We start from the raw sequence: 14,568 nt of genomic DNA, 5'->3' as shown, positions 1-14,568 counted from the left end.
TATGTTGAATATTGAATTCTGCCTGTTGGTTTGCCTGGGGAGCACAGAAGAAGGCATTTGGCCTTGACACCAGTATTAGGCTCCCCTGGGAGGACGTAAGGGTTGTGTGTTTTGCCTCTGAGATGAAGGGAAGAGGTGGGTCAGGTCATTTTTAGCAACACAGCTGTGGAATCTCTCAGAGGCGGCAAGATCCACCTCCGGTACAAATGCAATTTCTGACTGCAGTTTGGGGCCTCATCAAAAGGACAGCGAGTCTGGAGAGGCAGCAGGGGGGTTGATGGGGAAGTGATCAGGGCTTCATTGCCCTTGTTCCCGAATAGCTCTGAGCTTTTATTTTTTTTGCACTTGGACGTTGCTGCCTTTACTTCAAGGGCCAAGCATGGTCCTTGTGATAACTTTGACTAGCCACCAGAAGAGCCTTTGTGCAGTTCAGTAGTTGAGGCCATCTGCCTTCATCCTGTCGAGGGAGCAAGACAGTCAGTGCCCATAGATGGGCCACAATGGGTGAACGTCATCCAAAACCGAGGAATACATAGACCCCTTAGCTTCTCTGCCCTCCTGAGAACTCCTTCTTAACTAGTACACTTGCTTTTGCCAAAACCTGTGTGAATTGGCTCATTTCCAGAACTGTGATGTTTGCATGGCAGGTGGAATCACATTGGGTTTTGCAGGGCCAGGAAGCAATTAATTACAACTAGCATTTAGTTATATTTGGCATTTAATTATTCTATTATTTAGTGCATCTTCTACATTTAATTTTTCTTCCTCTGTAGGCCCCTCAAAGCAGGGACCGTGTCATTGTCTCCCATTTCCCATGTAGCTTCCAGCACAGGATGAGCATATGTAAAGACTAAGAAAATAACCTTTTTGGTTGGTTTTATTAAGCAGAGTACACTTGCAGAGGAAGGCCTAAGAGATGATGGGTAGTGGATTATCAGATTTATGTATCTCTTTCCCCTATTAGACAGTGAGCTCCTTATGGACAAGCATACTGTCTTATCCCCAGCACCTTGTATTCAGATAGTACTCAACATGTGTTGGTCCCACAGAACCCACCCCTTGGAGATGCTGATATATGGGGAAGTTATAGGTGATGTGACTCTTGCCGCTCTTGTTCCTCCTCCTACTAGAGTAGTGACAGACTTGCACCCATGGCAGTAAGAAGTGGGGGGTGGGGCTGATTACTCTCATGAAGATTTGTAGGAATTATGGGAGCTGCTAAGAGATGTTGGGGAGTATTTAGTCACCAGGTGTGTGGTCCCTTGAGCAGGTTGGCAGACAGATGGAAGATTCCCACTGGAAAGGAAAATTGGGAGTAAAAATGCCAGGACGAGTACCTAATCTTTCATTAATTGTCCCCTGGGGTCTCTGCCAGAATTGGGTTTGGCTTCATCCAGCCTCCCATTGGAGCCATGTCTTTGACATTGCTGTGGGGGATACAAAAATCCAGAATTTGATGGTTTTCCCCAAAGACTTGGTTATAGTTAATTAGGCAGACTTTGGGTACCGACAGAAAGAGCCGGAAATCAATCTTTTTGCTTAAGGACAGTGATCATTTATTGAATACCTACTGTGTGCCAGGCACTAAGCTATTTGCTTTATCTGTTTTGTCTTGAAGCATCACAGTAAATAACCCAGAGAGGTTTCTGCAGATCCCTTTTTGCAGGTGAGGAAACTGAGACTAAAAGAAGTTAATGCTACTTGTCCAAGGTCGCAAGAGCTTGGTCACGTGGAATCAGCATTCAGACCTAGGTGTGTCTGAAAAACCATGTTTGTTCCATGTTTTAAGGGCACCATGTCCCAAAGAGTAGGGTTGAAGTCCAGCTTTGTGAGTGTTGTATTTTCTAAGGGACAGAAAGAGTGTGTGTAGAGCTTGTGGACATTAAATTAAATGCAGAGTTCTTTATTGTCAGCTATGACACCATATGTTTTATAGAATAATTTTGATGTATGCTCTGAGCTCTCTAAAAACTCCCATGGTGCCTTGGTAGATTAAGTGCTGAGTAAAGAGTGACTTATCGAAGCTGGTAAATGAAGCCATTTCCCCCTTCTTCATCGTGGATATCTGATGTAATTAACCATCCTGCCTCTTCTCTTGGGTTCCAGGTGCATCGGGCTGACTGACTGGTTTCACCAAGATGACGCTCCATGCCACCCGGGCGGCTGCACTCCTCACTTGGGTGAGTGGTCTTCCTCTCCTTTGTGTGCCACAGTTTTCCAGGAAGCTTGGGAGAGGTGAGAGAGGAGTTCTCTAGGAGTCAGGGCTATGTAGAGTCTTCTCCTCTCCAGATAAAGAAAACACAGTTTTCTTTTGCCTTTCCCCTTAGCTTTTTTTAAAATTGGGGTATAATTAATTTACGATGTTGTGTTACTTTCAGGCGTACAGCGAAGTGAATCTGTTATACAAATACATATGTCCACTCTTTTTTAAGACTTTTTTTCCCCGCATATAGTCCATTACAGAGTATTGAGTAGAGCTCCCTGGGTTGTACAGTAGGTCCTTATTAATTATCTATTTTATGTATAGTAGTGTGTGTTTGTCAGTCCTAATCTTCGAGTTGATCCCTTACCCCCTTGTAACCATAAGTTTATTTTCTACATCTGTAACTCTATTCTGGTTTTGTAGATAAGTTCGTTTGTGGCCTCTTTTTAGGTTCCACATATAAATGGTATTATGTGGTATCTGTCTTTCACTGCCTGACTGACTTCAGTTAGTAAGAGAACCTCTAGATTCATCCTTTTTGCTGCAGATGGCATTATTTTGTTCTTTTTATGGCTGAGTTCCCCTCAGTTTTTTAAAATTTGTTTATTTATCTATTGGCTGTGCTGGGCCTTCATTGCTTCAAGGCTTTTCCTCTAGTTGCGAGGAGAGGCGGCTACTCTGCCGCTGTGGTGGTGGCCTCTCTTGTTGCAGTGTGTGGGCTCAGTAGTTGCGGTTCCTGGGCTTAGTTACTCCGAGACATGTGGGATCTTCTGGGACCGGGTATCAAACCCATGTCTCCTGCATTGGCAGGTGGATTCTTTACCACTGAGCCACCAGGGAAGCCCTCCCCTTGGTTGCTGATGATGTTCCTGCTGACAAGTGATCCATGACTTTACTTGTATAGCTTAGAAAAGGCTTCTCTGAGGTATATATTCCCTTTCAGGATGAGAAGGGTGCTGCACAACAGCATGGGAACCCATGTTTGCCCCACCTTGTGCATGTTTCTTTCTTTTTTTTTTCTTCTTTCATGTTTCTGAAAAAGGATTGATGCTGAATTTTGTTGACGTGTAGGGACTTTGGTCTTGCAAGGCCTTTAATCTCAGGGCAAGGTTCTCCTTGCTTTCTTTACTGTGTTTCTGTCAGCCTGCATTGTCCTCCTAGTGCCTTCTTGATTACTTCACCAAAATTCTTCTGATAGGTCTTTTCGTATACTTCTGCCTAAGACAATGGCAAATGAAAAAATAATGCTGAGTATTGGGAACTTAAAGCTACAGAGAAACAGAAGTCACACAGTGTAATGATGACACGCGAGGATCTTAGAGGCAGACAGCCCAGCTTGGAATCATTGCTCTGGCTTATCTGTGTGACCCAGCACAAGTTACTTAGCCTCTCAGCACCTCATTTTAAAAATGGAAATAATAATAATACCTCATGGAGTTATTATGAGAATATGAGATAATGTCTGTAAAAAACACTTAAATATTAAAATATTGCCTGGGAGAATTCCCTGGCAGTCCGGTGGTTAAGACTCCATGCTTCCACTGCAAGGGCATGGATTTGATTTGTGGTCGGGGAACTAAGGTCCTGCATGCTGCACAGAGTGACCAATAAATAAACATGCTCCACAGAGTGGCTGATAAATAAATAAATAAAATGAGTAAGTAAATAAAGTGCTGCCTGGGCATGCTATTTGTAGAGGGTATTTTAGTAGTCACCTTAAGTGCTGATCAAAAAGGACTAATTAAAGAGCCAACTTTAAGAAAAAATTACAGAATTGGGAAATGAATGTTTAATTTCCAAGTAGGGTGGATTTACTAAAACTGTCTTTATAATCACTGTCAAATCTGTAGTCAGAAAATAATGTGTTTAGTGTACAAAACGTGCGTTCTTAGTCTTCAGCTTCTGAAATAGATGCAAATTTTAGTTGTATAGTTTAAGATGGGTGTTTTATATTTATATTTTTTATTTACATTTCAGTGTTTTATGTCTGTATTAGAAGCATTATCTCTTTATCCTCTTCCCCAGGAAAAGACTGGTTGAGTAGTGTCTGTGTGCCTAGTTTAGTTGACTAAGTGATCGTTAGGGGTACTTCAGCTACATTGTTTTATCAGTTTATTTATATCGGTTTTAGGCTTGGTTTTATAGTGATTACTACGTTTACCGAGAAGACACAAAAAAGACTGGTTTTATTTAACAGCAGATACTTGTATACTTTTCTGAAAAATCACAGTGAAAGTGCATTAATATATTAAAATATAGTTAGATACAGTTTTTCAATTTAAATACCTTAGGCAGCTAAAGTGGATTTTATAACACTGTAGCAACATGGAATAGTGCTTGTTAGTGAGAAGAGTGGCATCCACACAGACACAGGCATGTGACAGTCACAGCGGCGATTTCTTTTTTAATGACCTAGGAAAAAAGATTAGAAAGAAATATATCAAAATGTTAGAAGTACAGGTATTAAAATACTAGAGTGAGTGGAGTTTTTTGTTTTCCAAGTTTTCAGTAATTTATTTTCTAATGTAAAGATAAACCTATATTTTATTTAAATTGAAGTATGGCTTGAAATTATTCTGTACCCAGCAGTTATAGTGAATAAATTGTTGTAAGGAATATAAGGAACTTTTAAGATTCAGCAACCGTAAATGACCCTGGAAGCCTCATCCTAGATTCTTCAGTGAGCTTGGCCCGCTCTCACGTTTTATATCCTGACTAGAGATGAAGGAGCTTGTCTACTTCCTCAGCTTTCAAATGATTTCTCATTTGAGAGCAAAATAATGCACATGAAGGAAATATATTTTTATATCCATGAAAGAAACTGTTGCTGAGTTATTGCTTAATTGATATGAGATGAATCCTGATTCCTCAAGTTAAACCAGCTAACTGGTATGATTTTTTCCAATCTTGTTAGTGAATGAGCTTTCACAGCCCTTGAATGTTTTATGTAGGTTCAGATATTAAAAGAAGATAGTTTTTGGATGCTCAAGTTGTTGCAGTCTCTTCATTTTCAGCAGATAGAAAGGGACTGTGGCTTGGAATATTCAGAATCTTCTTTAAAAATTCACACTGGCCTTTTCTAATTAGATTAAGCACACACACACGCATGCACACACGCACACACACCTGTGCCCCTAAAGATAATATAAGTGATTATTTTTAAGAGCATGTGTATGCATGCACACACGTGCCCCCAAAGATGGTATAAATTATCTTTAAGAGTCCAATGAAAGGTTCTATTTTATATTCCACACTTAAATTCTTTTTTACTTTCAATCCACTTTAATTTAGATTCATTTAGAAGTTCTTAATATAAAATTATTTAATGGAAATAAGTACTATCGTTTCTGTAACTGATGACTGATTTTTTTTATCATCCTCATGATTCTCCAGTGCAGTCAGCTAATTTAACTAAGAAGTAGAAGCATTGCTGGATCTATTTCACTATTTTAATTTTTATTAACCATAATAGTGCCTTGCATTTAGTCCTCTTATTTGATAATGTGTTCTTTCATCCACAATCTCATTTGAACACACACTGGCCCTCTAAGGTAGGTAAGTTTGACAAGTGAGAAAATAGGCGCAGAAAGAAACAAAATTGGTAACAAATGTACCTGGCAAGTTAGTGTATGGAGGAGCTGGGTTCAAAATCCTTGTCTGGGAGCCTCTTCTAGTGCCTGTTGAAGAGCACATTTGAGGGGGCGGGACAAATTAGGGATGTGGGATTAACTGCTACACTAAATAGATACACACCAAGGATATACTGCATAGCACAAGGAATTATTTGCAGTGTTTTGTAATAACCTGTCATGGAGGATAATCTGCAAAAATACTGAATCACTATGAAACTAACAATTTTGTAAATCAACTACTTCAATTAAAAAAAATAAAGAGTACAGTTAATAGAATCTACTCATTTGTGCATAACCACTACTCTGAAGTTTTTAAAAATACCTTGTAAAGCAGGATATGTCTCCCTTCTCCCTCAGTCTTGCATATGTGATTGAGTTAGCAAACTCTTCCTTCCTAATAAGGTACCGCAAAGGTAAACTTTAGCCCAGACTTCTGCACTTGGTACCAGTGGAATTTATGAGGTTTCCCTGTAGTAGTCAACCATGCATGCTTGTTGAATAACCTGTGTACCTGGTTCATCTGTGTGTGACTGCTAGTGAACTTTCTAGTGGCAAAGACTGAGTTAGATGAATGCCTGCCTGAAGGCCAGGAACGGGAAAGGTGATTGAATCTGAATTGACACGTTTTTCTTTGGCGTTTGTAGCTCTTCGTTTCCTTCCTCCCTCCTTTTTTCTTTGTTACCATGTGTTCCCATCGTTTCTCCCTGCCTCAGCCAAAGTTTCATGTCTGGAAAGAATTTAAAAATGCATCAATTATGAGATTTTATATCTGTGTGGGAGTATATAAAATATACCTGATATTTAATATCAACTTTGAGTAGATACAAAATTCAGATTTCAAGAGCTATAAAATCAAGAGATACAAAGGGCTATAAATATAACATCTGAGCTGTAAACATTCAAGAAACACAAAGGGCTATATAAAAAAGCCTTTCTTTAACTATTCCTCACTCCTAGCCTCAGGTTCCTCTCTTGGGGTACAAGTTTCTTTCGTTCTTTCTAGAACCATTTTATGCCCAATTACATTCAGAATACACCCGAGTGCTGGAACATTCTACGAGAACTTAAGCTCTAATTCCAAGGATAAGAAGCCAAAGGAAGGACTCTGAGAGCAGCTTTCAGGTGGCCTTTAGTGGATGAGTTGGTGCAGCAACATTCCTTTGCTGAAATTAAAAGTCCTAGAATCGCCTGTTGCTGCATTCCTTTAGCTGCAACACTAGGCACTCAGAAGGGGCTTCCCAAGTGGCACTAGCAGTAAAGAACCTGCCTGCCAGTGCAGTGAGACATAAGAGATGCGGGTTCGATCCCTGGGTTGGGAAGATCCCCTGGAGAAGGGAATAGCAACCCATTCCAGTATTCTTGCCTGGAGAATTCCATAGACAGAGAAGCCTTGCGGGGTACAGTCCAGGGGTTCGCAGAGAGTCAGATACGACTGACGCAACTTAGGACGAACACAGGCACTCAGAACAAGCAGAATTGCCAACACCTTGGGAAAGGAGCAAGCCCCAGGGCTTCTTGCACTAGACGGTTTCACCAAGTGCTTCCCTTTGCCTCGCAGGTAAACAGTCTGCGCCTGGCTGACCCGGTGGAGGCAGTGCTGCAGCTCCAGGACTGCGGTGTCTTCATCAGGATCATTGACGGCATGTGAGTCTGTACTGCCTTCCCTGCAGCCTCTAGTGCAGCTGTAGGCTGGCGTGGGAACTGCATTTGATTCCTTTCCTGGCTGGCCAGAAAGCGCCGCAGGATTGGAACATCCTCCAGTCCCTGTGTGTCTCTACAAGAGAGGCTTCACTGGTCCCGTCTGGAGGCTGCTCTTTCTTAGGAGAGCTGCCAGGCCTCTGTGTTCTCACCTCTGGGAGCCTGCCCTGGCGTTCCCTGTCCTCCTGTCTCAACAGGACTCTTCTGCAGCCCTCCTGCTTATCTCATAAGATCATCCTTACCTCACAAACCCTCTTTGCAACCTGTGGGGCCAGGAAGAAGAAAGGGGAAGCTCATAAACTTGAGAGAAAGAAGCAGCACCTAAAATCTTTTCACTTGTTAGCACTGCACAGATTTATGCCTTTCTAACCCATTAGAGCATTTCTGGGGTTTTCACCTACCTCATTTAACTTATTCTCTGAGGTCAATTAGCATTTGATAAGCTACTTATCATGTAGCCAGGATCTTGGTTTAAGCCTTTCATTTTATATCTGTGTCTCTAGCACATTTCCTTTGAACTTCACAGTTATCTGAGAAATGAGTGGAGTGGGGCCTCCTCCTCTTGTCTCACCTTTCTGGAACCCAGCAAAGATGGGTCAAGCCATAACCTATATTTATCTTTTTAAAGCTCATATGGTTCATCTTGTTTCCTGTACCCTCAACTTTAAGGAACTATTATGAAGGGCAGACTGACTGACCTTTTACTTCTTTGTGCCATGGGCAAAAGTACAGGCAAACCATGATGTAAGGAACTGGGGGGACAGTGGAGAGGACCGACTTTCCCAGTTTAAAGGAAAGCACAATAGGTGCTGAGTCCCCCAGACCAAGATCTGAAGTGTTGAGGCGTCCTGTGTGGCTCAGTGATAATCTGCAGTGCAGGAAACACAGGTTCGATCCCTGGGCCAGGAAGATCTCCTGGAGGAGGAAATGGCAACCCACTCCAGTCTTCTTGCCTGGGAAATGCCATGGAGAGAGGAGCCTGGTGGACTATAGTCCATGGGGTTGCAGAGAGTCAGACACGACTGAGCACACACGCACCTGTACGCATTGTATCCACACACAGCATGTGGGAAGTGGAATTCAGCATCTCTGTGAAGCAGCTTGGCTGCGTTTATAGGCAGCAGCTCATTGACAGGGAAACGAGGTAGAACCGAACTTGTCAAAGGCAGAGTCTGGGTCTAATCCATCTTTAGGTCCTCTGCACCTGACTTAGGATTTTGCAGTGATTAGACTTTAATTAATGTTTGTTAGGTGAAAATGAGTGAATGAACATATAGTTGATATTCTAGTGGGGCTGAGTGCCCCCACGACAGATGTGTTTGCTAGAGTGGGTTTTTTTGTTTTTTTAATCTTTTGAGATTTATATTGATAATGAGATGTCTAATATGATTTCTTAAAGGTCCCTGTGGCTCTGACTGGCCCACATGCCTTAGGGAAGAAAGCCACTGTATTTCTTATTTTGGTACAGACACTGCCATTTTCTTTCTTTTGGTCGCACCACATGGATTGTGGGATCTTAGTTCCCTGATCAGGGATAGAATCCAGGCCCTGGTAGTGAAAGTGCTGAGCTCTAACCACTGGACTTCCAGGGAATTCCTGGACAACACCATTTTTTTCCCCAGTTACCCAGACACAGGACATTTCAACATCATTTTGAATTCTCCCCTCACCTGGGCACTGATTTCTAATGTCACCATCTTCTCAGTTTGTCCTTTCAAGAGATTTCTCACATCCCTTCCTCTGCTTCTGGATACCAGACTCTCATGACTTCATTCTTCTCTAACCTATCCTTAGTCCTGGGTATCCTTGTAGTAGTGTGATCTCAAGACCTTCCTCCATCCTGCTTTCAAAACTGTGCTCAACAGCTCATGGACCTCAGCAACTCTTCATTGCCAAGAGGTTGAAATCTAAAAACTTCAGTTTGGGTATTCAAAGCTTTCATCAGGGGCCCATTTTTCTTCCCTCCAGTCTTGTTTCCTACTCATTTCTACCTCTACACCCCACTCTCTCTCTTTTTTTTGGATCTTGTAGACTTTCCTAAATTCTGACCTTTGTTAATTGCATCATCATGGTGCTCCTTAACTTGTTCTTCCCCTTGTTGCCTATAAACTGGTAATTAGATCTAAATTTAATTAGCTTAAGATATTTTTTTCAAGGATACTTCATAGTGGAGTTGTATACCACCTGTAAGTCAGCATTTTGTAACTCATAATGTAACTAGTAACCATTTTGCAAACCCTAATAAAAGTAGTCAATCTAGGCAACTAACATCAGTGGCCAGTAAAACCATTAGGCTGGCAATACCTAACCTACAATTTAATTTTAACATCACCAAAGGAGAGACAGCCAGGTATGACTTCTCTCATTGTAACAGATGATAGTGTGCAGCATGGAAGGATCAAGCTTTTGCTTTTGAGGAGATAAATTTCCTTGCCTGATGACAAAAGCAGTAGATGTGTCCAAGGGTAAGGATGTATATCCTTGGTTTAGCCACTGTAAGTTTATAACTCAGTGGGAAATTTGCATAAGGCAGGTCAAAATTTCAAGATGCCCATTTTCCAAGTTATTTTCTAAGGTGCTGCCTGAGCTTTAGATTAGAAGAGACAGGTGGGGAGAAGAGTAGCAGTGGGGAGAGAGAGAGTGTGTATGTTGGTTGGAAGTGCTATTGAAATCCCAGGTTAACCCTGATCTTCACTGCAGATACAGGGCGATGCTGACCAACTTTCTTTGGGAAAATGTTATTGGTGAATGTGTTCTGGCTGATTCATTTGTGATGCTCCTACTGTTGCTAACAGAAATCAGACACCTGGTTCTCAGGGAAAGACAGTGAAGGAGGGCTGGGTTGGCAGCAGATAGAATCTGTGGGAATTGAACAAATGCTTGTTCCTTGGCCACTTGGCTTTCTCTCTTGGAAAATTCATTAGAGTCAACCCCTCTGACAAGTTTTCTCCATTTTTCTGTGTGTGAATAGCCTGAACCAAATAGGCTATCCCATCTCTTTCATATCTGTGAGGCTTGCAAATCAAAGTTCAGTGGAGGCATTTTCCCAGAAAACTTAAAGCCCTGATACTTGCCTTACTGATGTTGACCTCTGCTCATCCCAGTTAAAAGCATTCCTCATGGGTCAGTCAGCCCATACGTATTCAGCACCTGCTGTATTCCTATCTTTCAGCTCACACAGAGTGGTCACTTATAAATGATGTGCATGGGTCCATGAGTGTTGTAGGAATGCCTGAGAAGGAGGGGGAGACATGACTACCAGTGGTTCTGCTTGGCTTCCTGCCAGAGATGAGACTTGAATGCCGTCTTCTTAAAGGATGGGCTGTGTTTCCCCAGGACCAGTGTTTTCCAAAGCATGTTCCATGCAACTGTACTATCTCAGGGGCTCAGTGGGGAAAAAATGGGTTTTGTGGTCAGATATGTTTAGGAAATGATGCCTGTTATGCCTTCTTATTTAGAAAATGTTCAGTTAGGTTTAACCCAGTATTTCTCAAACATTTAACCGAAGTACCATGTTTGTTTATTTTTTTTATCAAATGGAATACACCTAGGTAAATTACTACTCTGTGATGAGGCAAAGAAAGAGTCACAACATTCCAGATTGTGGGTGGGTAGGGAGGATGGCTCTTTTGGGAGTCTGTGAGGAGATTAGCATCTCTAAAGGAATTTGTAGGTGTCCCTAATCACAGACCAGGTACCCAGAGTGCTGCTTGTGGGGCTTCCCTTGGAAGAAGCCTTTGTAATCCCAGTCTTGGCTGGGATGCTTCTGTGCTTTGCAGGGGGATTCTCAAGTCTGCCTTGCCCTCTGGAAAGTGGGCTGAAACCTGGAGAATGTGGGATCTGAATAACAGGAGGCCTTTTAATCAGTATGTTCAGCTGTAGCCTCGATAGAAAAGTCAACTTTCTAACTTTTATATGCGGGTAGTCACTTCTGAAAATGAAACTGCATTTAGCCAAAGGGGCTAAGGGCCAGGCCTGTATGAGAGCGCCCCCTGCTGCTCCCTGCCATCCTTGCTCTTCACACTTTGCTCGCCTTTCTACTTAAACCAGCGCCAGGAAGGCCACAGATCAAGAGTGATTGTCCCTTGGCTTGGCCGCTCGGAAGCCACCTCAGCCTTCAGCCTAGTGAGCGTTGACCTTTGCCATGCCACTTCAGAGCCATGTTCCCCGCTGCTCTTTCAGTTCTTGGGTCTGATTTCCCGTTTCCATAGTCCTCTCTCACTCTAGCCGTGTACATAGTCCTCCCGCACTTGTCCTCTTGTCAACGTGTTCCTAGGCGTCCTGACCTTTACACTTGAGCCATTCCGGACTATTGACCCCAGCTTCCCATCCATCTGTGCTGCCTCCATCACTTCTCAGCCTGCTTCCCACAGAGCTTTTCCATATTCACAAATGGGGTGGCAGAGTGCCGTGTTTTCCAGGAGGGCCTCAGGCCTCAAGTCCCCACTTCTCAGCCACCATACAGTTCTGTCTGGGTAAATGGTGTCTTCTCCCCTGCTTCCAGCGCCTGGCCTGGTTCTCCATCAGATCCAACAGAGACCCAGCCTGAAGGGATGGGAAGGTGTCAGGTAGTGTAGTAGCCAGGAGGGAAGACTGGCCAAGTACTCTGGTTCTAACACTTGTTCTTTTTCTAGCCTTGGCACTGATGAGGGGCAGCAGATCCTACAGCGGCCGGTGCCGGAGAGACTGGAGTTTGTGTGCAGTTTTCTGCAGAGTAAGCACCTTTCTTTCTGGCTGGGAAGGAGCTGCTTCCTGGGGCTCGGGCAGCCAGAAGAACCAGGTCTCAGGTGTCGGGAGGGGCAGAGGCTTGAGGCCGCCCACTGTGTGCCACCAAGATGAGTATGGTCAGGGTGCCTTCTCTGGGTCTGGCCTGCACCAGTTGGGGGAGAGTATTCCTAGAGTCCCAGAGTATGAGTCTGGGATCCAGGGAGAGCAGGGGGTTGATTTTGGGGACTCATCACCTTGGGTTCCCATTCCTTCCACTGCAAGGAGACAGAAAGATCCATGTTACCTTCTTCCTCTTGCTGGGAGAACAGTTTCCCATGGTAACCCTAAATTAATTGCTTAAGTGATAGGTATAGGGGCACAGGCAGGGTAAGATTGAGGTCTTGCCCTTCTACTCTACTGTTTGTGTGACCTTCCTAGACAGGGATTCCCTGTCTGTAAAATGAAGATGATTAATTGCTCTTAAGATTGACATGCAGAGTAAATAAGGACACATGCAAAGCTTCTAGTGGGCTTCCCAGGTGGTGCTAGCTTTAAAGAAGCTCCCTGCCAGTGCAGTGAGACATAAGAGATGCAGGTTTGATCCCTGCATTGGGAAGATCCCCCAGAGGAATGCATAGCAACCACTCCAGTATTCTTGCCTAGGGAATCCCATGTACAGAAGAACCTGGTGGGCTACAGTCCATAGGGTCAAAAAGTCAGGTGCAACTGAAAAGCTGAGCACACAGGCACTCAGAGCTTCTAGCACAGTGCTTGTCAGTCCCCTTCCCCATATAGCTGTGGACACAGAGTTCTCATCTTTGATCCAGGAGCTATCTGCCATCCCCACCTCAAGAGGCTTATAAGAAAGGTGGTGATGGATTAAAGCAGGGTATTAGTAATTGAGCCCAGCCCCACTGGCAGCATAAGAAGCAGGTATCCCACCAACCCTGGTCTGACTCAGCTGCAGGCACGCTTCCTCTGCACCCTCAGTTGGAAGGAGACTCTGCAGAGACCTGGAATCTCTGGGCTCCTCCTCTGTGGTGCTGAGGGGGAGTTGGTGTGTGGGTGGGTGACTGCTATGTCAGGCCCCAGGTCTGCTGTGAATTCCCAGCCTGTTTTCTCCTTGAACTGTCCCTGTAGTCTTTGGACTAGCCCAGGATAGAACTAACTTCAGGTGGAAATGTGCGTGTTGTCTCCTGGCCCCGCCAGCTGTTCTGCTCCTCTGACTGAGAGGTGTTCTGATTATCTCAGGGATGTTTCCCAGGAAAATCACCTTGTTTTCTATGTTATTGTCATTACAGAAAACCGAAAACATCCCTCTTCTGCAGAATGCCTGGTGTCAGTGCAGAAGGTGATGGAGGGCTCAGAGCTGGAGCTAGCGAAGGTACCTATGAAAAACGAAACTGGTGGGGGTGAGAGGGTGGCACCAGAGGGGCCTGCGGAGGGGCCTGCTCTCAACCCAGAAGTGGTGGGTGCTTTATTTCTGAGCCTTGTGGAGGTTGGTGGTAGGTCGAGGCAGCCACCTAGCTGAGGCTTGATTCAGCCAAGGATTTTAGCCCATCCTAATGACAAATTTACTGGACCATTACTGTGGCCTCTGTGGACAGCTGGCAAGAGTCAGGCCTTAGCTGGCTGTCGTCGTATTTTTCTTTTTAGCTCAGTCCAGTTCAGTCGCCCTTCTGTTTCTGGGTGCTGCTGTATGAAGGATGCCTTAGGTGTCATACCCTGGGTTCCATGAGTGCAGGGATTCTGGCTCCTGGCTTTTTGCACAGTGAGCACTGAATCCTCAGTTGGGAGGGATGGAGTGGGGAGAGAGGTGGGAGGGGGGTTCAGGACAGGCGACACATGTACACCCATGGCTGATTCATGTCAGCGTATGGCAAAAACCACCACAGTATTGTAAAGTAGTTAGCCCCCAATTAAACAAATAATTTTTTTAAAAAAGAAAAAAGTGTTTCCTGATACAGTTAAGGGCAGCGGCCTGGGGCTGCTGAATTCTGGGAAAGCTCAGAGTCCCCAGAACAGGGCAGGGGTCGGGGACTGAGCAGAGAGGCAGCCCATTCAGCGGCTGCTCCTGTTGCTTCTAGGTGGCCATGCTGCTGCTGTACCACTCCTCCGTGAGCTCCAGGAGCCTCAGGGACTGGGAGCAGTTTGAATACAAGATTCAGGTAAGCCCTGCGCCTCCGTCCCACCCAGCAGGCTTGCCCATGTTTCACCCCATGCCAGTTGTTTTTCTCTAAACAACGTGCATTGTTCTTTTTAAAAATTATGTTATAGTGGTTACAGCCATTCATTATAGAAAGTCTGGAAAATACCGAGAGGCACAAA

General features: G+C 44.1%; 1 protein-coding gene across 12 annotated transcripts in view; it reads left to right on the top strand.

Annotated features, from left to right (window-relative positions):
• Window positions 1-14,568, top strand: part of NUMA1 (nuclear mitotic apparatus protein 1) — a 69,479-nt gene that overhangs the window by 36,472 nt on the left and 18,439 nt on the right. For all 12 annotated transcript variants that reach the window (XM_040258717.1, XM_040258718.1, XM_040258721.1 and 9 more), the window contains 5 exons: window positions 2,107-2,180; window positions 7,394-7,479; window positions 12,168-12,247; window positions 13,542-13,624; window positions 14,328-14,408. In XM_040258717.1, the coding sequence (XP_040114651.1) occupies window positions 2,139-2,180; window positions 7,394-7,479; window positions 12,168-12,247; window positions 13,542-13,624; window positions 14,328-14,408 (372 nt within the window). In that variant the 5' untranslated portion in view covers window positions 2,107-2,138. The remainder of the gene's footprint in view (window positions 1-2,106; window positions 2,181-7,393; window positions 7,480-12,167; window positions 12,248-13,541; window positions 13,625-14,327; window positions 14,409-14,568) is intronic.

The sequence above is a fragment of the Oryx dammah genome, unplaced genomic scaffold (genome assembly GCF_014754425.2).
Source record: "Oryx dammah isolate SB20612 unplaced genomic scaffold, SCBI_Odam_1.1 HiC_scaffold_17, whole genome shotgun sequence".
Classification (NCBI taxonomy): domain Eukaryota; kingdom Metazoa; phylum Chordata; class Mammalia; order Artiodactyla; family Bovidae; genus Oryx; species Oryx dammah.
Note: the sequence above shows the minus strand (reverse complement) of the source record. Positions and strands in the feature narration are given on the sequence as shown.